The following is a 26,491-nucleotide window of genomic DNA, read 5'->3' on the forward strand; positions in this document are numbered from 1 at the left end:
GGGATCTATAAGTAGTGACTCTGAATCAGGACCAAGGTCAGGAACCGGTGGTAGCATAGTAACCTTGCTCTCTGAGGCCTCATATCTCAAAGGCCTTCTTGGGATGGGAGGAGGCAGGCTGAGGTCCAGGTCCAGTTTCAAGACCCAGCTAGAGTTGGGAAGGAGTGGGAATCCCTGTTTCTCTTCTGAGAACCAGAGTTGCCTCTGGCTGAAGTTCAGGGAGTTTTAAGAGAGCCTTGGGTCTTACTCTGCTGTGGCTTTTTGGCTGCCTGTTTCTGGGTTTGCATTTGTTAGGTTTTAAGCTGCAACTCTAAACTCATGCAGTGCCCTCTACTGGTATGTTGAAGTGGTGGTGTTTTTTGGGAGGGCGGGGCAACGCAAGTGGCTCATGCTGACTCTTTTTTTTTTTTATTAAAACCAATGTGAATAACTTTGACAAGGGCATGAAAAATAACCCTGATTAAAATAGGCAAAAGTTATTATTTTTGATTCGGGTGCGGGAAGAGACAGCAAGCACTTATTGTGAGGCTCCAGCAACTCCATTTAAATTTGCTTAATGAGCCAAGATATCAAGAAAACATAAAAAAAAGAATTATAATTTTTCAATTGTAAATAACATTTATGTTGGATGGCAGATGACTTTAATTATGTTTCCCCAGCCCCAAATTACAAAAGGAATTTTTGAGAGTTACACTAAGCTGCACACATTTGCCACTTTTAATCAAATTCTCTTCCATTTCAGTTAAACCATAAATATTCTTCCAGGGTAGCTGCTGTTGAAAGTTAGCCCAGAGGTTGTGTGGTTGGGATTCTTCTGCTTTAAAAAAAAATGGCCTCCACTGTCCATCCTCATGCAGAGAAATGTAATGTAGTTTTAGCCTAGAAGTGCATCTAATGCTTTCTGTGTTTCTCCAAACATTGGGACTTAGGAAAGTTGTCCCCCTTTGATTTGAATACAGTGTGGTCCATGTGATGAGACTGACTGAGGTGGTCATCTCAGGTTACAGATTAGCAGAGTTGTGCATTTCTGTTTGTCTGCCTCCATTGCTGCTTCTCTTGCTCCCAGAATTTGAAAAGAGGGAACAGAATATAAGAGGATGTGTGGAGGAAGAGGAGGGTGACCTATGATGGTCTAGCCCACCACTGTCCTCTACATGTCCTCTTCCACTACATTCCTCTCTTCCTTTTGTTTCTAGAGGTGGTGTGCTGTAAGGCAAGGGGTGAGACTGTACTTGGCATTCTGTTGGAGTCCCCTTGAAGTCTTGGGCCAGTCCTGGAGGTGTATGTGGGCAATGACTCAGTACCAAAGGCCATGGTGGAAGTCATTTGGGTATCCCAGGAGAATTGCTTGTTTTCATTGTATTTTCTATATTGTTGGAACGGATGACTGGTCTTCTGTTTCTACCCACTTTTGACAGCAAGCTCCATCCACTCAAGCTGATGATAATGCTGGGGAATTTGTATTTCAAATGTTACCTTAACTATGAATATACTGGAGGTGGCCTTAGGAAAGTGACCTTAGGAAAGTGGCCTTATTTTCTTAACCCCAGCCCTATATTATAGCCTTATATTTTTATTTAAAAACAGCTATATTTGTCTTCCCCTCTCATCAGGCTTCACTAGGCACCTAACAGAAGTTGTTGGGTTGTTGGCAACCTTCAGTATCGAAAGACTATGGTATCACGCTCTGAATGGTATAAAGCAAGAATTAAAACTTTAAAAATTAAAACCAGAGAAATCTTTTATTTGAAGTAGTAAACAAAGCAGCCAGAAGAGGGCAGCAGAAGCATCCAGGGCAGGAAAGAATTCTTCCATTTGACCTGAAAATTATGTAGAGTTGACAGTGGTTTGACTTGCTGCCTAAATCGTAATAATGCTGAGCTATATGAATATTATTTTACTTGGAGTTCTGCTGTACTGGCACCAGTCCTAAAAAAGTTCTGTCTTGTAAAATAGGGATAATGACACTGGGCATTATACTGGGCATGACACATGACATTCAGTATTGTAATTATTACTGCAAGGGAGTAGGAGAGTAGAAGAAGTATTTTGTATATATTAAAAATACTGTCCTGAACTCTTTAGAGGTAATGCAGGAGAAAAAAATGTAATAAATTCTCTATATGGTCATGATTATTAGACTTATATTGTAAGCACTGGCCTGGTCACCTGTGATGAGTAAGAATTCCCTTCAGGCAACCAGGCAAAGGAGCTTTTTTAAATTAGAAGAGACATTGTTCATTCTAAGCCTGCAGTAAGCCAGCAATGACTAATATAGATATATGTAAACAGGCAGGCTAATAACTTGTCTTTTTGTAGGCTAGCAGGTTATATTAAGCAGAGGTTTTTTTTTTCTCCTCTTAAATATTTGTTACCAGATTATGGGGACTCTAGCATGTAAACAATGGCCACATTCCTGTATGTGCTTTTGCTTGGTAACAAAAGGGACAGATGAAAGTATTCCAACAAGCTTGTGACCACTAAGCAAAACCCTCCTAGTGTAGCTTAATCTTTATCTCTCCACCTTCTGATCCTCTTAGCGGCTGGATCTTTGTGTGTTGCCTTAACCAGATCTTGTTGCTTCGGATCCTTCGGAACAACAACTTCGGATGCTTCGGAACAACAACAAACGGGTTGTTTGTTTTTCAAAGGTGTGAGGTGTGACAGAGTTTGAGTGAGAGGATACCCTAGTCTCTTGGCCAGCGGACTACTTGCTCAGCGATGTGAAGCAACTTACATGGGTGTACAATTGGACTTGACTGGGAACTTCTTGTGGTGTGCGTTGATGCAGGCCACGGATTGATTAAGATGATGGGAATATGGTATGCTGCTGTTGTTGTGAACCAAGGAGAATTGTCCCTTTAGGTGGGTAAAATGTTGGTGTGGGGAATGAGTGGGCAGGGGGACAAGCTTTTGCAAAGAGAAGGGTCAAAATGGTGGTCGTTGGTGCAGTGGTAGCATGTCAGGACTTGAGTCATATGTTCAGAAGTTTGAATCTTAAGCAAAGCTAAACTTACCCTTTCCTTTCTATTTTATAAACACTGTGCTTTATTTTTGCAAATTGGTTTGATATGTGGATAAATATGTCAAAATGAAATAAAAATTCAGTTGTGAATAAAAATAGGTTGCTTTTTTGTTTTTAAACACTATTACTTAGAGCTTCTCATATTTATGTTATATAAGAACTCAAATATATGTTTTAAGTTCCCATTTTGGAAATGTTCGGTTTAGATGAGTGCCTCTTATTGAGGAGAAAGGCAGGATATATATTGGTTAAATAAATTAATAATAAAATAAATAAGATGCTGTTGTTACTGAGATGTAGTTGCTGGCTTAATGCAGAGCCTCTTGAAGTCAGGCATCTCTTTTAATTCTGATTTTCACCAAGGAGAAGTATAAAATATTAAGTAGGCTTGTTGTAGTGTGCGGTGCTCACCACAATTTAATCTGGATGTCAGATACTAACAGAGACAGCATATTGAAATGTAAGAGGGAAGCTCAAATCAGTTTCACTTATTTGTGGAGCTGGTCAACAGCTGACACGTAGCAGCCTAGTGGTGGTCATTTATTCCCCATTTAGATATAAAGTTTTTATATGTTGCTTCACAGATCTTTTTAAGCACCTCTGACTTGGTGCCATAACATGCTGAATCACCAGACACCCAGGTTCTGATCTCATTTCATTAGAGAATGATCTCATTGGAACTTATGAGGAAGGGCGGTCTTCCTGAAGACTGAGGTCTTCAGAGTTGCAGGCACTTCATGCCTCAGCAGGTCCACCTGCTGACTTTGACTGACGGGGTTACTCTGGAGTTTCTTACCCAAGATCCTGCCAGTGGATTTGTTCTTTGTTCAAAAAAATTGAAATATATTCTTTTAAAAACAAGGTTATATAAAGGTTCTAAAAATGTGAGCAAGTCCCTAACAGCTTTGGCTTTTATCCAGGAATGCCAGGGTTGGCATACAATTACAGAATGTTAACATAAAAGAATATGAAAACAGAAATGAAATAACGCTAGCTTTTTTTTTTTTAAGTTGGTGTTTGAAGGCAGTTGTGAAGGTAATGTGGCACCTACACAGTGGCAGTTTTGGGATCCTGGAATTCAGGACCAGTCATTGATGGGGGGGGGAGAACCCAGGGATAGCTCGGTGAATTGGAACTGTCTGGTTCTGTCATGTACTCCTTTCCCCACCCCATTCCTTGTGCACACATTCCCTTCTCCTGGCTGCTTCCAGCCTTAACTATGTTTAAGTGTTACCACCACACTAGTCTTAGATCAGCTATTGCTAACAAGGCTCTCTCTCAAGCAGGATTTGCTAACCAACCAACCTTAATCCAGCCATGGTTATAGGGGATTCCTGGGTCGTACCAGCTATGGTTAAATTTGATGCCCATGCAAAAGTTAACCTCCAATAATAGCAGGAGGGAGGAAGTTGGGTAAGGGAGCTGTGGAGGAGGGAAGGGGAAGCACCAAGAGAGACTCTCTTAGCTCCTTTTCATGGCAGGCTTTGGAGTGATAGGAGAGAAGAGTGTCTTGCCTCACACTGGGTTGTGAAGGAAGCAGAAGCTGTGTGTCTTGCACCACATTTACCTTGTCCTTCTCTGCAGCCCAGGAGTGAGAGAGCACCTTCATGCACTTGCTGCAGAACTCAAAGGGGTTGGTGGCAGCCATGAATTATGGCAGCCACTGGTACTGCAGATCAAATTGAAAACCATGAACCCTGATTGGTGTGTAAATTGACCTGACTTGGGCGCTTTGATTTGGAGGTTTTGTAAAATATATGGTGAAATATGTAAAATATGTAATGGGAAGGATAACCCTTGATTATATACCTGTCCAGCCATCATCTCAGTGGGGAGAAAGCCACTTGTGAGGGAAGAAAGGCCCAGGCAGCTTCCTTGAAAAAGCACTGCAGAAGGCTGTGATGGTCTTGTTATGTGCGGTAGGCAAGGCTTATTGCTGGAAGAAAGTGGGAAGTGTCAAGTGATCATTTCTTGAGTAAAGAACACATTGTCCCACTCTGGTAGGGGCTACTCAGTGAGTGACTTGCACTGTGTGTAAGAAGTCTGTCTGTCTGTCTGAAACCTTTATTGGCATATCAACACAACACAATTAAGACATATTTTACAATTGTCGCAACAACTTGCATACCGACCCAACAACTTAAAAACAAGATACCAGAATTATTTAAATTCTGACAACATTATTTTAAGAATCTCAGATAAATAACCAGCAACAGCTGCGGTTAAAGAGTCACAAACATCACTCATGAACCTAGAGGTGTGTAAGAAGTATTATGCCAACTTTTGGCAGCTGTTGAAGATGTAATGTGTAACTGGACAAATGATGTATCTGATATAAATTTTTTTTTTTGGCCTCTGGTTAGATATACCATGTTTTCAGGGCATTATATATGCCATGATTTTGTGGATGAATAGAATGTGTTTGGGTTGGATGAATGTGGGGGTTTTTGCTTTGTTTTTTTAAAAATCTATTTCTGTTCCCTTTGAGCTGGAAAATATATCTGGAAGTGTGTGGGCAATTCCTGGCAGAAGCCAGGCTGAATAAAATTTCCAGTGTTTGGGGACTGTGGTGCGGTAATTTCCCACATGTCCCTGCCCTTCCCTAAAGGTCTTGGAATTAGTGATGCAAAATGAGGTTGCAGAATTCAGGGTTCTTGGGCACGATTTTTAGGGTTTATTATTTTCATTTAAGTGTGGAGTTCATGTAGCCAGCCGGCCAGCAGTGTTTGAATTAGCAGTCTGCTTCAGTAGCAATCAAATGCAGGATTAGATGTCAAGTTTTTGAGTTATGTAGCAAATGTTTTTCCTGCACAGTTTATGTCCAGCAGAGAACAGCTATTCTCTAACATGGCCATTGTGTCTGATCAGTACAATGTGCCTAGCTGGCCATTTAATTAGTTAAAAAGCATTGTGTACAACTTTTAAACCTGAGGTGCCAATGAAATCAAAGGATGCACCCTGTGTACCAAAAACCAATTAGCCCCCCCCCCCCAATATGAAATAAAGAATGGAGAGGCTACCCAGTCTAGTCAGCATCAGCAGTGTTCTTACCATGTGTTGCGAGTGGAATGCAAGTGTGACACTGTCCCCAAGCTTAGCTTTTTTCCCTGTAAGTGAATTGCAACCATTCACTTTGTCTGGGGGTAAAGCTGTAGCTTGGTGGTGGAATTCATGTTTGGCACACTGAACTTGACTTAACTGGGGGAGAGGAGGTGGGAAAGAGATAGGAGAAGTAAAAGAATGTACCTGGGTGGTCCCACTGGGGTGGTGGGTGAATCTATTCCTTACATTGATGACTCCAGGAAGGATTGAAGGGGGGCTTAATGAATCTCCTCAGATGTGTCCAGATGTATCCAGTCCAGGTGGTTACAGGGGCTAGATGGTTTGACTCTGTTGGACCACTACTTCAGCAGCTACACTTGCTTCCTGGTCCCAGTTCAAGGGACTAATATTGACCTTTAAGGTCCTTCATGATTTGCATTCAGGATTTCTGAGGGACTGTCTCCTCCTATACATTCCTGCCCCACCCGCTTAGGTCATCTGAAGGTGCTCTCCTTCAAGTGCTGCCTCTATCCCAAGTGAGGAGTTGGTGGCTCAAGGAGAGGAGCTTTCTCTTACTGGTGCCACAGTTGTGGAAATCCCTCCCAGGGAATTAAGAATGACTCCCTCCCTCATGGCTTTTTGGTGAGGGCTGAAAACACACCTGTTCATCTAGCATTTGGTTAATGGGTAGATGCTTGAGCTCTGTGGCTCCTCAATAGTGCTATGGCTTGATTGCTTCCCTGGACTAATCTGTCCCCGTCCCCCCATGACTTGATGTGTGTTGGGTTTGGCTTTGGCTTTGCTTTGTTTTAATGTTTTTATTGTATTAGTGTTTAATGTTTTGATGCTTTGTTTTGGTGTTTTTTTACTTATGGTGATATGTTGTACATTGTTATGGATCTTTGTAAACCACCTTGGGCATTTGCATGGGAAAAGTGGGATATAAATTTTTTGAATAAAAAATGAATCGCAGTAAATGGTGCCCCATAGAATTTGGAGGGAGTGACTGTCTTAGCTCCTGACTCCATCTCCTTGCTCCTATCCGCACAGCCTCATTCTTTCTCCATCATTCTTTCTCCATGCAATGCTAAAATTTGATTTAGCAGATGTGAGTTTTCCAGAATCTTCCAAATTCTCTTTGACAACCTGTTGGGAGAAGAAAATGCTTATCTGTGGGCCTTAGTATTTGCCCGTTCTAGACCTGTGTTGGTCTGCTGAACAAAGAATGGACAAAGTGTCCCCTGCCTTTGGTGCTCTGTTTCTAGTAAGCACGCATGTGTTTGTGTTGTTCCCTTTGTGGTAACTAGTCCAAGAACTGAAGTTTAATGCTATTAAAAAGCTGGCATGGATTTAAGGGCTCAAGACCATCTGGGAATGAGATCACACATGGTGATGCTTAATATAGACAGCTTTGTTATTAGATACTTGGGAAACGCTTAACATGCACCAATCTCAAGTGTGGCTGTCAGTTTCACAGATACTGAGCAGTGAAAATATTGCTGGGGAACTTGTTTTCTTGGGCAAGGCCTAATTTTGCCCTCTGAATAATCTTGCCAGCATTTGCATTCTCTTCAAAGCTCTTTAGCTTGGTTCAGGATGTGGAATATTCATCTTCTTTATCTACTGCCTTTATCTATTGGTTTTATTACCAGTCTAGCAATGCTTTCCTAGCTCACAGCCTTTCTAGTCAGGCAGCACTGTCAGGATGAGGCAAGAGGAAGCAGCTGCCTTGGTCTGGGAAGACTTTCAGTGCCATTTCAGCACCCTGTCTAATGTTAGCGTGGCAGTTCTGTTTCAACATGCCTCTTTCCTGTGCTGCTGTGGTCACACTGGAAGTCCCAGGTCAATACCACTCTTTTGCACCCCAGCACCATCCTTCCCTGCATCTAGAGCAGCCATTTTCAACCTTTTTCAGTTCACGGCACACTGACAAGGTACTACAGTTGTCAAGGCACACTACTAGTTTTTAATTACATTATTATATTACAATTAATTTAATTAATATAACTAAGGGCACAAGCCTAACCAGGTCTACTCAGAAGTAAGTCCTATTTTGTTCAATGGGGCTTAGTCTCAGGAAAGTGTGGTTGGGATTGCAGCCTTAGATCATTACATGACAATGAAAGAAATTCCCCAGAAGCTTGGAGAGGGAGGTATATGTGGTTTATGGAAAGGAAGAACAATGTTTTGAAGCAGGTCTGTTCAAACTGTTATCAGTTGATATGCTCTGATATGCCAGGAGGTGCTGGCAAAGAGAGAAGGGGGGGATGAGGGGCAGTGAGGAGATGTGGCCGAAATAAGTGCAGGATTCACTAGGGTGGGGGGGGGGGAAGAGAGAAAGAAAATGGGAGGCAACTGGTTTTGAACTTTGGAAGGTGGGGAAGAGGGAGGGGTGGGGAAGGGCAGTCAGAGGGGTTAACTGCAGTTATGATGGGGGGATGTGTGTGCAGGAGGGGAGGAGGTGGGGTGGGGGAGAAGAGAAAAGCATCACTTGGCTGCTCACGTATTCAAGAAAGAGTGCAACCAAGCCTCTGTACGTCTACTCAGAAGTAAACCCCATTATAGTCAATGGGGCTTACTCCTAGGTAAGTGTGGATAGGATTGTGACCCAGCGCCCTTACTGCTAAAGCCTTGCCAGTGGAGGCAAGGCAGGGAGGGTCACTTTGGGGTGTTGCTGGCAAGGAAAAGGGTCTCTCCAATCCTTTCCAGCCAGCTGTTTCTGGCTCCTACCTGCTTCCACCTTCAGGCTCGCTCTCACTCCCTCCAGTTCCTGCCCTCTGGGAGCTCTTCCAGGCTCTTCTGGCTGCCTGCCCAATCAGCACGTGGGGCAGGCAACAGCAGGAGCATCCAAGCCCCTGCGCGGCTGCTCCTTTTTCTCCTGCTGCCATGTGCGCTCCGAGCAGCCACTTCTCCCACGCGCGCAGCTGCCACTGCTGCCGCCGTCTGACTCCTTGGCCCCGCGGCACACCTGAGGCAGCCTCACGGCACACCAGTGTGCCGCATCACAGTGGTTGAAAACCGCTGATCTAGAGCAGTACTGGCTTGAGAAGAACCAGCATTGTGGTTTCCTTTCAGTATGATCTGGGCTTTCCGCTGTTAGTGCTTTAAAAAATATTTTTATCCTTCTTTTCTTGCAACAGGGCAATCTAGGGCAACTGACAAAGCAGAATAACAAAAGCAATAAGATTAAGTGGAGGGATGGGTTGTACCCCATGTTAATTAGTGGGGTGGTTGAGTCTGGTATAGCATATTGGCCAAGAGTTTAAGTTGAAAATCAAGATGTGGTATTGCACATATTACCCCTGCTGTGAACTCACTGAGGCAGGCCGCTCCTTTTCAGCTTTAGGGGAATAATAATATTTACCCTAAATGACTTTACATCTTTTGATATACTAAAGATTATGTCAAAATTATGGTTTGTACACCCAGTAGTACTGTACTTAGACAATACTTAATTGTCTTTGAGATGTTTTGTTTCAGGCACTAAAGTAGCAACATACATGATGCTGCCCTTTCTCAAGTCAGGGGACCAGTCTTGTCACCGTTGACTGGCAGCAGCTGTCCAGCATCCCAGAAAGGGTCTGTCCCAGCACCTGCCACCTAATCACTGAAATGGGGGTAGCCAAAGCACGTACTCTACCTCTTCTTGGGTGAGCCCTACGATCAGCAAGTGCTCACCCTTCTTGCTGTGATGTCTGTCCTTCGTTTTCAGCCACTTCTGCTTTTTCTAGTTTTCTGTTCAGGAGCACATAAATGTTAAGAGTAGGAACTGTGGGCAATCCACTTGAATCTTAGTTACTTCATTCTGTGATAGCTAACTTTGGTTACGTAATGGTCAGTTTGTAAATAAAACAGAGCCACCCCAAAATAAGGAAGTGGTTTCCATGGACTTGGTAGGAAGACCGTCTAGGTATTCTAAGGAGCCAAGGGTGGTATGCGTAGTTCCCCGTCCCCCATCTTTACAGCAGCATTTTCCAGCAGTCGAGGCTGAATGTGTGCCTGGCCAACGGTTGTTCAGCTCTGTTGCTTCATTTGCAAAATTGGATGCTTTGTTTGCTGGTTGCACTTTAGAATGCATGTGTAACTTCCCATGTGAGTTTGAAGAGTCAAATGTGAGGAGAATACCAATCCGCCCAGCTGCCCTGGGTCCCTTTGGGGAGAAGGGCGGGATAGAAATAAAGTTATCATCATCATCATCATCATCATCATCATCATCATCATCATCATCTCTCTGTGTAATATAACATCAAAAGGAAAAAGGAAGTGGGCATTGAGGAGGAAAAACTTTGAGAGCGGTTTGCATCTAACTGCCTCTCCCCCCCACCGCCTGCTAGATAGCATTGATCTTTCACCAAGAGGGATCAGGCCTGTGACTGTCTTTATGACTTGGTCTTGTTCCCTTACTCCATAAACAAAATCTAGATTTTGTGTGAGCTTGGTGCACAAAGGTGGTAAAATTCTCTTTTCTAGTTGGCCGTGGAAACAGAAGGCCAAGCAAAACCATATAGGCTCTTTGTTTCTTGGGGGTTGAGAGAGAGTGAGTCAAGACATGGAGTTACTTGTAAATGGGAGACTTTAGGGAGGGCAGGAAACTCTTCGCAAGGCCCATGTCTCTACCCAGTTTTCTGCACCAGCTCCCTCCTCATGGGGACTTTGATTTAGCCACCAACTCATAGCATCAGCAGTTACAGCTGCAGTTTCTTGTGGTGTTACTTCCAGCCCAACTCATTTCTGTCAATAAAATGACCTAGACTTCTGGAACAACATTATTTAGCTTGCTAGCCACATGTTAAGTGTCTGCACTCTCTTGCTCTGACATAGAACACTTGGCTTTAAAATGTGTTTCTAGTTGGCTGACTTTGATCGTCTTGATTTTTACACAGTGGAAGAATCGGATATCATTGATCTTGAAAAGCGATATTGGCTCCTGAAAGCTCAATCAAGAACAGGACGTTTTGATCTCGAAACATTTGGTCCTTTGGTTTCCCCTCCCATTCATCCATCACTGAGTGAAGGTATGAAGAATACCCGGGTTTCTCATGTTTTTGGGGTGAGACTGTATTGGTGTCATAGTCTTGGCCGATAGTGCCAGTCTCAGCTTGATTTTTACAGTCTGTCGCTTCTTAGCAGCTCTGCATGGATGATGATTGATTAGGAAATGGAATACAGTGGTCCCTCCTTATCTGCAGGCTTGGCATCTGTGGATTCTGAATATCAGCGGATGCCAGTCCCACGGCTGGAGGGACATGGCTGGAGGAACACCTCCTGGATGTGACTGGACTTGGCTTCCAAAGTCGCATCTGGGAGATGTTTTGAAGCGTGAGGTGCCCTTCAGAACACCTCCCAGACATGACTGGAAAGCATGTTCACCGAAGTAGCCCCACCTGTGGCTTTCATTATCCACGGAATTTGATATCTGTGGGGGGCAATGGAATGGATCCCCTGTGGATAGCAAGGACCACTGTAATTCCATTTAAGATATATTAAGATACTATTTTAGACGTATCACAGTGTAGCATAGGATGCTGCATGTTGGGACAGCCAATGGAAGAGGAGCACACCAAGGTTGGGATGACCACCGTTTCTTAAAACTTAGGAGAGGGAGGTGCTGTTAGCAGCACCCTCCTCTGGAGCCATTCTTGCATCATACCTGCATTCACTCCCATTCCTATTTTGCAGATGGGGGGAGCAATATATCCGCAAATAGGTGTTACGTGTGGAGAACTAGATTCTTGACAGCTGGTGGTGTGACCTATTTGCCCAACTTTTCTGTTTCTTTGTTCTGCATTTGGAGCCAGCAGCCCTAATAGTTTGGGTCTTTGACTGATTGTGGGACATGGGAGTGCAGTGTCTCTCTGCCAGGTTGAACTTAAGCTTTCTCTTTGTTCCTCTCACATGCAGGTCTCTTCAATGCCTTTGATGAAAACCGAGACAATCACATAGATTTCAAAGAAATCTCCTGCGGACTGTCAGCCTGCTGCAGGGGACCACTGGCCGAAAGACAGAAATGTGAGTGTGTGCTGTAAGATTGCTGTAGCTCTCTTCCACTTTACATTTTGGATATATCTCAGCATTTTTAATCTTTGAAAGCCCCTCCAATCTGGGATGGTGCATTCCCTAGAGACCATCTCTCTTCTTGTGTGTCTTCCTGTCATTTGTCCTCTTCTAGGGGCCAGTTCATGCACTATCATGATGTGAGGGCAGGTGTACCTCAGCTAGAAGCATCCCTCCCCCCCCCCCGAGGATTGCCAGAGCATTAATGAGAGACCCAACTGAGGCATATAATATTGTGGAGAAAAGTGGACAGAGAAGAGTTTTTTGCTCTCTTGTCATAACACTAGATCCAAGGGGTCATTTAGTGAAATTGATTGGCAGGATATTTAGGATGGACCAATGGCAGGACTTCACACTGTGTGCAATTAATCTATGGAATTTGATGACACAAGGTGGCCTTTAGCTCAAATGACTTTAAAAATGGGATTAAATAAATCCATGGAGGACAAGTCGTGTCAGGGGCTTCTAGTCATGATGGTTATATGCTGTTTCCAGATTTGAGGCAGTAAATTAATCCTCTGAATACCAGTTGCTGTCAAGATAGTGCCGATTGCCTTTGTCTCCTGATGGTGGGTTTCCTAGGGGCATCTGGTTGATCTCTATGAGAAATGGGATGCTGGCCTAAGCGGGAGGGACTTTGGCCTGATCCAGACTCTGCTGACCAAAGGGGGACTTTTCTTGTGTTCTTTTTCTGTCGTACCATTTTACAAAACTGTGTACAACCCACTTTTTAAAGCATTCTCTGACTGATGACAGGTGGAGTTTATTGTTGAGGTTTAAAGCTCTTTCTGTGGTTTTATTGCTTTTATGTTTTTATAGGTTTGATGAATCTTGTAAACTGTTTCAGACATAAGAGAAGCAGGGTGAACATGTCTTAAGACATCTAAAAGTCTGAATGTAGTGTGTATGTGTGTCTCGGGCATGATCTTCAGGGAGTTAGGATTGACTGCTCCCTATTCCTGTACACTCATCAGTCAAACCTAGGTTCAGCATTGTAATGTATGAAGCAGCATTGAACTTGCTTCCTAAGGAAATTTTTTATTAAAAAAAAAATCCTATCACCGTTTGTCTTTTTAAAACAATTACATTAAGCCATTTCTGCATAACATTGCATATACCCAATAGGGACCAAATGTGTACACCCGTGGGCTCGGCAAAAATGATTTAAGGCTGTAATGTTGTACACACTTAGCTGGGAGGAAATCCCATTGAACTCAGTGAGACTTATTTCTGAGTAGACATGCATTGAACTGCACTGTACAACTTTTTTTCTCTCTACCACTCTTCCCTACAAGAGTGAGCTCAAACACAAGAAAATATGGTCTCGTGTGACGCTTTAAATGCAAGGGCTTTTTAATGCTAGTTCCTAACCAGGCCTTTACTCAATTAATTCAATATATTATTGTGAGTTACACTCTCATTTTATTCCAGTTATAATCTGTAATCGTGAAAAGGGCTGTCTTGTTTGCTAGCCTCCTTTTGGATGGATTTTAATTTCCCTTTGATAAAATATTCATAGGCACAAACTGTTAGCGATGTTTATGTTGCGGATGGCTGCATTTGTGTCGCTGTAGAATGTGAAGCGCCGCTGTGTACTGGAAATACAAATGTTTGCTTATTTAGAAATGGAGAGTAAATGGACTGTTCCATTTTCTATGTTTCTCTATTTGTCTCTTCTTAATTTGTCAAACAGCTTTGCTCTCTTCCTTTGAGGTTGTCCACTGAAGCCGGGGCAGCTCTTCCTAAGCCACTTGAGTCTGGCCTTACCTGCAGTTTCGCTGCTCCTCAAATATTTCTACTCTGCTCTCAAGAGCAACCTTACCAATTGTATAGATTAGGGTCTCCAGACTTTTCAGCCAGAAGTCTGGATCAAATATCAATGGCCAGAAAAATAAATAAATTTGAAATATTAAATTTAAATAAATACTTTGGAGACGGGACTTAGATGAATGAATGGGCTCTGTGTTTCAGGATTTCTCCAAGCACCAACACATACCACAGAAATAAAGCAAACACTGAAATGGACCCCCATTCCCCCACCCCACAAGCAGCTTACCCACATGTACAGGAGTAAATAACTCAGAACCAGCACATCACAGGAAACACCTGGAGCAGGTTCTGAGGGCTATGGAGGTCTCCCTGACCCTCAGAACATCCTCCAGACCAACAGAGCACAGCTCCATAACATTCAGTCAAGTGGGCCAGAGGCTTGCAGGGGACCAGAAGCTTGTCCCCGGCTGGATAGATGCTTGCCGCAGGTTGCATCTGGCTTCCAAGTCAGAGTTTGGAGACCCTTGTTGTATAAATTATAAACCTCTAATCTGAAAAGGGCTACTTTAGGAGATGGATGTGCAGTTTTTAGCTCACAGTTGCTGTTGAGGAAATGTTAGCAATCTGTTTTGATTCCCAAGCAGCCAAGATAGCCAGGGTGGTGTAGTGGTTTGGGAGGTGGACTTAGACCTGGAAGATCTAGCTTTGAATCCCCTCTCAGCCACGAAGCTTCCTGGGTGACCTTGGGCCAGTCACTTTCTCTCAGCCTCACCTACCTCACAGGGTTGTTGTGAGGATAAAAGGAGGGGAGCAGCTGTGTACACCGCCCTGAGCTCTCTGGAGGAAGGGCAGTACAGAAATGTGAAAAATAAATAAATAAATAAAAATTTGAGCTTTGTACTGTATAGGTGCCCGGCTATGACAGGGTTGTGGGGTTCTGCAGACAATTTTCAGTAGCTTTTAAAAATTTGTGTGTTATGAATTGTTTTTAATGTAGTTTTGTAAACCACTTTGATTCTACAGCAAGAAAGTGGAATAAAATGTTTCTTGCTTCTTGGATTCAAAAAGGCAGAGGGGTACAATGAAGTGTGAAGTAGAGCATTCTAGTGGACAGGCGTGCTGTCTCTGAATTGTGGCCATATTGATCTACTCACCGCAGTTTATTTACAACCCAACATAACTTCTGTTCTCCCTCTTTCTTAGTTTGTTTCAAGGTTTTTGACGTTGACCGAGACGGGGTCTTGTCGCGCATTGAGCTTGAAGAAATGGTGGTTGCACTTTTAGAAGTCTGGAAAGATAATCGTACCGATGACATTCCTGTACGTTGCATTCAGAGTCGATCATCTGTCCTTTTTTTGTTTTTAAAAAGTTTAAGTTTTTGAAAGTGTAGTTTGTGTATCCAAAATGTTGTTTTACAGAAAATGTCTGCATAAGGGAGAAATGCTGTGACTCAGTGTGTACTGATCCTTGGATAATTTAACGTGCATAATTTAACAAAGCGCCTCTTTTACTAGTTATTGTTACAAACTGAGTTCATCTGATTGCCCAACTTTGTGAACTGGCCAATTATCCAGAGACAAAGAAAAGTCAGTGAACGTTTGTGCTTTTTTGCTTCATGTGTAGGTGTGAATAATCCTTGAAACAGCCTATCTTTTAGTTGTTTGATAGGATTACTCTTTTCTTTCCAAGGAGTTGCACATGAGCCTGCCTGACATTGTAGAAGATGTTTTGAAGGCACACGACACCACCAAGGTAAGAACCACCTTGTTTATTCTTCTTGGATCATGCATTTGGTTTTGTCCTTGGGTCTCTGTTTGGTACTAATAGTAGTTTTCTATGATGCCGGAATCAACAAGCTATGGTTAGCGCTTGTGTTCTTAACCAGAATTAGAAGCTAGTTTAATGTGGGCTTCCGGTTCTGATTTAGAGGGCAAATGCCAACCATAACATGCTGGCAAAGAAACTTAGAAGGAAGTTGCGTGCAAGAGCAGAAGAAGGGGGGAACTGCAAGAATCTGCAGCTTATTCATGATCCTTCAAACCATGAGCCAGTGGGTGGGTTTAGATCAGTGTTTCCCAAGCTGTGTGCTGTGGCTCCCTGGGGAGCTGCAGAAACCAGCTGGGGAACCACAGAATCCTTGTGGAAAACCTGTCGCCCTATACAGTATATAGGATTGTGGTCCTAATGGGGACCCAGTAAGTGAAGGGTGCCACCAGTAAAAAAAATTTGAGAACCACTGGTTTTCAATTTGAGAACCACTCAAGCAGGGGCGGGGCCAGGATCCAGCACTATTGCTAGATCCTATCCCTGTTCCCAGGCTGCTTGGATCTGTGGCATCTCCTGAGGTGCCACATGGTTGATTAACACCATTTGGGCTGCCACCACTTTACCCAGGATAAGGGGAAGCAATTCCCCTTACCCCGGGCTGAGCCGCTTTCAGCCCCAACACTGCCTTGGATGTGGGGCAAGCCCGCCAGCCTGCCTGTCCAGGGCAGATTAAGATTGGGCTGCCCATTATGTAACCCAGCCTTCATCTGCCTCCACTAGCTGTCATTGATGATTCCGGAAAAAAACGCACCAGAAAAAAAGACGCTCAAACATTTATCTCCCTTTATTTACATGAGATTACAAACTGTAGGAGCTCTGCTCTTTGTAGGGCAGTTCACAGCTATCTGATTTTTGAATAGCCTCAGGGCGTCTGGCAATTAGTTATCTGATTTTTCCACCACCCTGTTTTCATTGGAGGCTCTGTGGGACCCACCAAAAATCAGTTTATGACCTACCAAGTGGGTCCCAATGCACAGTTTGAGAAGCACTGGTTAAATGATTGTGAATGAGGTAGCTCCCAGGAGCTTGGGCATCCCCCCTTCTCACACAGTATGATCCTGGTTTGTTTTAACATGCCACAGTTACAATTAACCCCAATTAGTTTGGTTGCAACAGGGAACTGTGGTTTATCTGAAAATGAATGCTGACATTTTTGATCTCGTCCTTCTTGTGTTACCTGATAGAGAAGAAGAAGGGAAAGAGAGTATGCAGATATGAGAAAAGTAAGCTCTTTCACAGTAATCTGAACCAAGATTTGGATGATCATCTGACCCGGCCTATTGCTATACTGTAACAGAAATATACAATAGGTGTTAATTGTATTCAAGACAGTCTTTAAGGAGAAAACACTGCTAGATGAGGTCCATCTGTCTGAGATTTCATTTTCTATAGCGGCCCGTGAGCTGCCTCAAAGAAACTTTTAAGCAGGGGGTAAAGGCTGTTGGCCGTCTTAAGCTCTTGACCGAGATACTAGTTGTGTTCATCATAGTGGCTAATTGTAATGTAGGTTTTGTAGTTCGCTTTTGAAAGTGAAGCCCCATCATCTTTAATCTCATTGGGAATGAATTTTTAACAGGGACAACATTTTGAACTTACCAAAGGACAGCAATCCTTGGCCCTGCCCACTGGTTCTATCCTCCATGAGTGGAGGTGCTGTTGGGAAAGGAGCTCTTTAACCCCCATCTCCCCAGTACAAATGGCAGAAGAGGCTCTGGGATTTGCCCTTGTACAAGGACTCCTCTGTGCAAACCAAGGTGCACCATTTTGTAGTAAGGGGAGAACTCTGCCAAAGCCTCTATTACTGGTCATTTGGAGACGAGGAGGAGGTTAGAGAGCCCTTCTCCTGTGCCATTGCTTTGGAAGAAATATAAGCAACATAATAAAGCAGATGGGTACCCTTGATGGAAGAAATAACTTGTTAAGAGGCAGCCCAGCTATAGCATCTCCACTTGATATTAACAGAAGCCAGTCAGACCTATTTAGATGCCATGTAACCTGGATGTAAGAGCCAGACCCCTGTCCAAGAAGCCTCGCTTTCCTGGTAGTGCATAGCTGAACATTTCTTTGCTCAGCCCACCGAGCTAGCTCTGGACTGAAACAAACCAAAAGCAATCTAGCACCTAGCCCAGGTGTCACCTGGAGCACTGCTGATTGCTGCAGCAGGAAAAGTTCTGCCAAGTGTCTCTGCAAAATCAGCAACTCACATCCTGCCTTTGTGGTTCAGTAGATGTAATGTGAAACCAGTTTCAAGCCTACTTAAGTACTGTGGCACCCAATCATCTTGGAAGCACATTTTTTTTTTAGGATTCACACTGTAATAAAGGATTCCGGAAGTCCTGGCAAATCTGTAGTTATCTGGGTTCTTTGGGGGAATTGTGTCTCTTAAATCTGCTGGAAAACAGTTTCAAGCCCCTGCCAACGTGTAGTATAAATTTGTACTTGGATTTTCAAGTTCTTCTGAAAATAGCATTGTTGAGAGTCACATCTTGATAAAGTGTCATACTTCGTTCATTTAAAATGCCTGGTGTGTGTGTGTGTGTGTGTGTGTGTGTGTGTGTGTGTGTGTGTAAATTTTGAGCAGACGTTTGGGAGAAATGTTCACACATTCTCTTTGCCTCCTCCTCATTCTCTTAGCTTGGCCACCTCACTTTGGAGGATTATCAGATCTGGAGTGTGAAGAGTGCTCTTGCCAATGAATTTTTAAATCTGCTTTTCCAGGTATGTTTGTTACATATAGCAATGAAGGTTGACTTTCTCTGCCTGCCTGCCTGCCTGCTTTTGTGTCACGGGATGCTGAGTACTGCATCAGCTTGTGTCCCAGTGCACTCCTGGCTCTCTGTTTTTCTGAAGTCTCGGGTTTTTCTGAAGTCTTGGGAAAGATGCTTCTTGCGCGACTGAAGCCAAGTTTTGTTTGTATGCATTCCAGTGTCTTGGGATGCCTTAAAGCACAATCTGTTTTGTGAGGGGTTCTTTGAAAGGGACGGGGAAGAATCTGTGCAGCTAGACATGCACAAGAATCCAGACAGATTCAGTGGCATGGCTCTTGCATTTTATATTAGGGCAGGCCCACTCTTCTGAATAATTGCTGGTTAACTATTTGGGGAAGCATACGGCATATCAAGTCCAGTGCGCCACTTCAGAATGTATGCTGACTCTCCCCCAGCTCAGTAAAATAATGTATCTATTAACATTTGTATTTCACCTGTCCATGAGTATAGGATCCCGTACTAGTTCACAGCACACGGTTAAAAAGAACCAAAAACCAATCCAACCCAACAACTCTGTAATCTGCAAAAAGGTAGATACAACAGAATGCAAGAATATAAGAGCTGACTTGCAGATTCATTGCTGGTGTCTGTCTATTCCGGCATCTTCCAGGAAGCCACAAGCCCACCTTTCTGAGTTCCCCACTCCCTGGCATTCAGAGGTATGCTTCCTATATAATAGCCATTGATCTATGCCCCATGAATTTGTCTAAGCCTCTCTAAAAGCAGCTGCAATTGCCAATAAAACAACATTAAAACCATCAGACACAAAAATGCTTCTAACAGCAGGGGTTAATTAAAAATACCACCACTACACAAAATCTTTTACTGGCATATAAAATATAATGGTGTAGGTGTTCGATAAATGTGCCTGGGGAGCATGTTCCCAAGTCTCAGTCCCTTTGCAGAAAAGACGTTGTCCTTGGTCAGTCCCTGCCTTAGCTCTGAAGATGAGGGAACTGAGAATTTGCCTGTCCTCATGCATGTGGGACCCGTCCACTTGAGTAAAGGATTGGATGCTGCGGGATGCGCTGGTGTGATATCAGAGCAATTAACAATCCTCCACCTCGCACAGTGTCCTTTTGCATGCAGTTTTTACTCTCCCCTTTACCTTGATTCTGGTGATCCTTTGGTGTTCTTGGGGCTCAGAGGCTAGCAATAAGGCAAGGGGGTAGTGGGGGATCAGTGAGCTTCTGTGGAATGCTTCAACTGTCAGGGAGCCCTCCTGGGCATCTGGCCCTGCTCAGGCTGTGCTCAGTGTCTTAGACGAGCAACTGCTGATCCCAGCGTGATTTCTTGGGATCGACAATCTTATGTTATGTGGATTCATATTGGAACATATGTTTATTCCTTTACTTCAAACATTTAAATCTCCTTTCATCTCTATTTTTTTATTCAAGATGTATTGAAATATTTTGTTACGTTCCTTTGGTCTTTGGAGTAGTGGTTAATAATTTTCACCCCAGTGCAACAGAAAAGGTGAACCGAAAAGTGACTCAACTCTCTCTCTTGGTCATACTGTCATTCTAAACAATTTATTTTTTCATAGGAAGCCGTCCTCCAACATGGGTTATAACAAACCAAGGTCCTATAGGTGGGATGAGCTTGAAAGCAACAAAAACAGCATGCTCTAATAATTTTGGAAGTAGGGCCAGCATCAAAAGGCCAGCTGTGTCTTTTTGTACTTAGGGAAGTCTATCATTTCCTGGATGATAATGATGATTCTTAAAATTATTATTCACAATGCAGAATGCAATTCTTGCCCTGTAATATCAGCTTAAATCCATCTTTCTTACCAGCCATTTAAGAAAAAAATCCAGCTGGGATTCAAATTGGTGGCCTTGGGAATTGAATAGAGGGGGATAGTATAAATCTTCTGATGATCAGCCAACCAGGGAGTTGAAAAACAATGTTAGTATCTTAAAATGTGGCTTTTAGTAAACAGCCCCAGTTCTTTTCCCACATATTGCTATGCAATTTCCTTTTCCATTCTCTTTCCCTCCTCCTGTTACTGAGTGGATGGATTAGTTTGCAGATCTGCACAATTTAAAAAGCCTCTTTGGGGTGATAGTGATTGAGTTGTAACATCACACCAAAGCTTGGTCAAGAAAGCTTGATTGTGATTGGATGGAATGGCTGATTTGACCAGTCATGATTTATCAGCAGCTGGTCAATTAGAAACCATGATTCAAAGAGGATTTTGCATTCCATGCTTAGACAGGAGTGGGCAAATCCTGGTTCAGGGGCCATTTGTGACCTTGGGGTCCCCCAATCTGACCCGCAGGGAGCCCCCAGTCTCCAATGAACCTCTGGCCCATCGGAGACTGTTGGAGTCTGTGCTGGCCCACAACTGCTGGTTGTGACTGCCAGACGTGAGCTGCGGGCTGAGTTTGAGCAAGGTCTTTTATAGTCTCCATGTATTTTCTGTTTTTCCCTGGGCATTATTTTACACACACACACACACACACACACACACACACACACACACACACACACACACACACACACACACACACACACACACACGCACACACACACCCATTGCCTCTGAACAACTTGTGAATCCATGTATTTCTGGTTTGGTCTGTATGTTTTCACTGTGCAAGAGGTGTGTGGCAAACAGTTCATAGTTCTCATGTGGTTCTACATGCCTGTATTATAGTTCTCATGTGTACTATAAATAAGCTCAGTAAAATTCATTCATTCATATAAGTTCTGTGTTTAATGTATTCATTTATGTAAATTTATTTAAACTTGGAATGTAAATGAATTCTTTTTTTTCCCCTGGCCCCTGACACAATATTAGAGAGATGATCTGGCCCTCCTGCCAAAATATTTGCCCACCGCTGGCTTAGACGAATTGTGATTTGGCACTCCACCCCAAAATACTTAGTGGGAAAAACCACATTTTTATACCTCAAAGAATGCAGGGTAGAGGCCAGCAAGGTCTCCCTGGGGAGGGCATTCCATAAAGGTTAGCACCATTACCAAGAAGTCCCTGCTTAGAGCCCACTGAGCTGCAGAAGGGTGGCAGCTGTAGAATACAGGAAGGCACATAACGGGAAAAGCCAAACCTTGGGGAATCCAGGTCCCAAACTGTTTAGGGCTATGAAGGTCATAACCAGCATCTTGGATGGAGATCAGAAACAAATCAGTAGCGAGAGTCTTAAGAATTAGGAATTTGTGGGAGTAGGTGGGTTTGCCTGCTATCCATCACCCCTGAGGATGCCCTGGATCGAGCCAAATGGAAAGACATGCCAAAAAGTGGACCCCGCCATCACGCGGGAACAGCACTAAGAAGAAGGAGAGATGTGTATGCCTGCAGTTTAGCTAGACAAAGAACTCTCCACAATTTGCTGATAGGATTCTTAAGTAGCAACATTCCATGTATGCATGCCTGTGTTACAATGCATATATGTATGCATGTGTACAAGCAACCACATGTAAAGACTTCCCTTTTTCAGTTTGGGGATGTAGAGAAAAAGCCAAACAGGTACAGTCATCACCAGACATCAGAAGGAGATACCTGTCCCGTGACAGTCATTCTTCAGCTTCTTAAGAGCTTACATAGTGTGTGATGTGTGTTTTCTTCTACTCTTTCTCTAGGTGTGCCATATAGTCTTAGGTTTAAGACCTGCCACTCCAGAAGAGGAAGGACAGATCATTAGGTATGCCACTCTCGTAGTTTCGCCTCCTGGCCATGTCAAATGCAGTGTTTCTGGTGATTCATCTGTATTCAAGAAACACATATTAGAAAAAATGATGTTAGATTTCTCAATAATAGAAAAATGGAAACTTTATTTTTTGCCTCAGACCCACACCCAAACAAAAGAAAAGGGGAGTAGCTACATATGTTAACCCCAAATCGGAAGTGGTGTCATTAGGCAGGAATTGATGTCATTAAACAGGTCATAATAAAAAATAAGCACTTTTTTCTTACTTAGGAACTTATTAGCTGCAAACAATAGAAGAGAAAATACACAAATCTTGATCATATTTCAAGATATGAGAGCGCCCAATTTTCACATGGACTGCCCTTTCAGCAGTAACACCACAGCACTGCTCAGGAGATGAGAGCCTGAGGGCCGGATAAAAAGCTTCTGTGGGCCGCATCCGTCCCCTGGGCCTTATGTTTCACACCCCTGGTTTCAACTGCCTCTCACTCAGCTGCATTTGATTTTGTTAACTCAGTTTTTCAAACTGACTCACAAAGCATTTTGACTGGCCAACCTGTTTAGGCTTTCTTGTGTGCAGTATTTGTGGGACATTGGCATCCTGAAAGGAGAACAAGAGCAACATCTTCATCTGCTTTATATAAAAGCAACTGGTGACGAATCTCATTGGCCCAGTAGAATAGGCAAAGTGGCATTTTCCAGGCTGTGTCAGAGCACTGCATCAGGAAAGAGCTGAACTACCCTCGTTGCCCTCTGATTTACGACAGTGGATGTTCAGGTGGTAATTTGCATACTGGCCATTTTGCGACGTTTTTAGAAAATCTAAATTGGGTTACATGGGAGTCAATGATTCTCATTTCTCTGCAAAGGCTTGTATTGCAGTTTGGGAAGACAAGTGTTTGCGAGAACTCACATGACATGGCCGTGTCTAGTAGCAGAATAATGACAGAATAATGTCAGAATGATGTCAGAATAATGACAGAATAATGTCTAGTAGCCCAAATTGGGAGATGGGAAGTCCTTTGCTTCAAAACTCAGCTCTATAACCTTAAGAAAAGTCCTGTGGGTCTCCCCAATGAAGGATGCCCATGGGTCAGGCAGCACTGTGTCTCCAGCACTGGTTTAACGTGTGAGCTTGGAAATTCACAAGCAGGGAACTGCAAATATTAGCTTGGCTTACTAGCCAGCCTCTCTTTGTCATGCCCTTGACCCCCTCTTCTTCCTCCTGGCTTTCTGGAATATGCAGAGCATTTGGGGGGGGGGGCAGGAATTTGCTGTATTGGCAGTGGTGCATGGAGAAGGCAAGAAACAGTAAGAGCTGCTTCTTAACCTCTTCCAAGCTGGAGGCCCAGTAGAGAGGAGATGTATCTGTTGGGCATCAATCTTTCCAATGGCAAAGTGGACTTGGTGACATCTGCTCCCAGGCAGTACAAGATGGAGAAATTCATCCTCTGTTGCTTGTCTCTGGCACTGGTTATCAGAGGTATCTTGCCTCTAACCATGGAGGATGCCTTCAGTTGTCATGGCCATTGATAAACCAGGAAGCAAACTGTGATGCTGCATCTGGGTTAGGACCAGGGAAGGGACCCTCCATGCTGACAGAAAAGCAGTCAGATGCAGAAAGCAGGTAGGAGGGGTCATGGTAGGATCACTTTTATCTATTTTGGTTTCCTTCTGTATTTTACTATAATTTACATGAGCATGGGTCAGCCAAAATGTCAGGTAAATACAGATGGGCCCCATATCCGCTGATCCACTATCTGATCCACTATCCACTATCCAATTATCCACAGATCTCAAGGCCCTGGTGCCCTCTCCATACGCTTACTACAACACCTTACTTTTTTGGGAAGCTGTGCTTAGAAGCTCAGGTGTCTTTTTTTTCTTTTGCTTCAACATTCTTGCTGAATTGAATAACCAACTGTGTGGGTATCCAGCCAACATACTAGAAGGCGAGTAACAGGAAGCAGGACAGTTCCTGCTTCCTGTTTGTCTCTCTGTAGCATGCAGGTTTGTTACCTGCATTTTCTGTTTTTCAGTTAAGCAAGAATGTTTAAGCAAGAAACACCTGCACTTCCAGCACGACTATGGAAAAAATAAGGTAATGGAATCAGTATGGGGGAATGCGGGGGGGAGGGCAGATCTGTGGATAACTGCAGATTTGGGGGCCCACACCTGTACAGTGGGCTCAATTCAACCACTGTAAAGCTCTGTTGACTTGAGTAGGAGAGTTAATTTTGTGCTTTACACTCTCCTGAAATCCACAAGGCTTCAAAGTACCAAACCTTGGATTATGTGCCCCTCTTTTTAAACCAGTTTAAACTAGAGGTCATAAACTCACCAAGTTGCCTTGGGTGAGCCACTAACCTTCTCAGCCTTGCTACAGGAGACAATCATTAACAACACAACGGTAAAAATACCAGCCTGCCTTATAAGTCTCCTGTAAGCCTTACCAGGAGAATGTCTCTGAATTGCCTTGTATGCTTGAAATGGCTCTGTGAAATGCAAAGTATTATCACTAGTACTGATTTGGGGCTTTTCCCTCTGCTTGATCTAGGGGCTGGTTAGAACGAGAGAGCAGGTACGGTCTCCAGCCAGGGCACAACTGGTTTCTTATTGCAACACAGTGGTGGCAGCAGTGGAAAGAATATGTCAAATACGTAAGTTGTGCTGAAATTTGGGCAAAGTGGAGATGTGTTTTGCTCATTTTATAGATTCATACTGCAAGAGCAAGAGCTTGATATTATTCTGCAGAAACATAAATACTTAATGTGAGAGAAAAACAATTATTCTTAGACTATTTTTGAAATTTTAAAGGTTTATATCAGTGATTTTCAACCTTTTGCATCTCATGGCACACTGACAAGGTACTAAAATTGTCAAGGCACACCATTGGTTTTTGGACAATTGACAATGTACATCATGCAGTTGGTGGGGGGTTCATATCCTCCAATCAGTGGCATCACTAGGATTCGCGTCACCCGGTGCGGTAGGCCTGTGCGTCACCCCATGTAGTGGGTGGGGCAGCGCCCCAGGTGGTGGGCGTGGTGATGTACCATCACCCCGCCCCCACTGGTTTTTTGGCTGTACCTTTTGTTAGAATGCAGGTATTTAAATGTGGTTTGTTTCATTGCATTCTGCATGAAATTACGCATTGATTGATATATAACATGATGGTATAATTCCTCCAAATTGATTTTAGTGATTTTGAAAACTTGTAGAGTCACACACACACACCCCTGTGTCAACTTACTAACACCTTATTGCAGCAGTTCTCAAACTTTTAGTGCCGGGACCCACTTTTTAGAATGACAATCTGTCCAGGACCCATTGGAAGTGATGTCATGGCCAGAAGTGACATCATCAAGCAAATTAAAATAAATAAATTAAAATAAAAGAAATAATTAAATAAGGGGGAGCCAGTCCTGTTCCACCAAGTGAATTTTCTCTGTAGTCTGCCTGCAGTAACACCCCCCCCCCCCCAAAAAAAAAAGAATCAGTGAGATCTTCAGCCCTCCCCAATGCCCAGATTAAAGTTCTTCTGTTTCAGGCATATCAATGCAAAGACCCACCTGGCTTTACAAGTGCAAACAGAAAACATGCCCCTTACCAGTTGAAGCCTCTTTTTTGTCTTTTTTAGTAGGGGGGGGGGGAGAGGCTGCCTTCTGGAGCATTTGTTGCGCTCCAGTTCTATCACATTGGGACCATTCTGGTGCCCTCACATTCCCCTTTGCCTGGCCTGACCACCAGCCAAGGCATGTCTGCCTACTCGCAAGTAAATGCGACCGTGAGGCTGCTTAGCTTTCCATAGGGCTCAATAGACTCGCAGCTGGGAGGGAGGGACATCCTTCTCGGGTGTTTTTTGGGGTTGCATTCATTGGATCAGGACCATTCTGATGTGCTTGGAGTCCTCTCAGCCTGCCCTTTCCAATGGACTATGGCAAGTATACCTACCTGCGAGTAAACGTGCGATACGGCTCACTTTCACTTTCCATAGGGCTCCATGCATTTTTTTTTCCTTCTGGTTTTTTTGGCCATAACCTTTGAAGGAAAGGAGCTATTTCACCCTGGTTTGTTGCATTGCACTCCGCTGGAAATTCCGCATTCAACAGTGTATGGCATGATGGGGTAGCTCCTAAAGCTGTGATTTTAGCACGTCATCTCTCCTGCGTGTCACCCGGTGCGGCCCGCACCCCCTAGCGACACCACTGCCTCCAGTGGTCCTATTAATAAATGACCCTCCACCAAACTCCTGCAGCACACCTGGGGACCATTCGCGGCACACCAGTGTGCCGCGGCACAGTGGTTGAAAATGGCTGGTTTATATGAACAAA

The 26,491-nt window shown here is 43.6% G+C and overlaps 1 protein-coding gene across 3 annotated transcripts in view; it reads left to right on the plus strand.

Annotated features, from left to right (window-relative positions):
- Window positions 1-26,491, plus strand: part of USP32 (ubiquitin specific peptidase 32) — a 142,893-nt gene that overhangs the window by 77,046 nt on the left and 39,356 nt on the right. For all 3 annotated transcript variants that reach the window (XM_066635933.1, XM_066635934.1, XM_066635935.1), the window contains exons 6-12: window positions 10,951-11,082; window positions 11,969-12,076; window positions 15,095-15,210; window positions 15,581-15,643; window positions 18,353-18,436; window positions 22,090-22,151; window positions 24,715-24,817. In XM_066635933.1, coding sequence (XP_066492030.1) covers window positions 10,951-11,082; window positions 11,969-12,076; window positions 15,095-15,210; window positions 15,581-15,643; window positions 18,353-18,436; window positions 22,090-22,151; window positions 24,715-24,817 — 668 coding nt within the window. The remainder of the gene's footprint in view (window positions 1-10,950; window positions 11,083-11,968; window positions 12,077-15,094; window positions 15,211-15,580; window positions 15,644-18,352; window positions 18,437-22,089; window positions 22,152-24,714; window positions 24,818-26,491) is intronic.

Source organism: Tiliqua scincoides, chromosome 8, assembly GCF_035046505.1.
Source record: "Tiliqua scincoides isolate rTilSci1 chromosome 8, rTilSci1.hap2, whole genome shotgun sequence".
Classification (NCBI taxonomy): Eukaryota; Metazoa; Chordata; class Lepidosauria; order Squamata; family Scincidae; genus Tiliqua; species Tiliqua scincoides.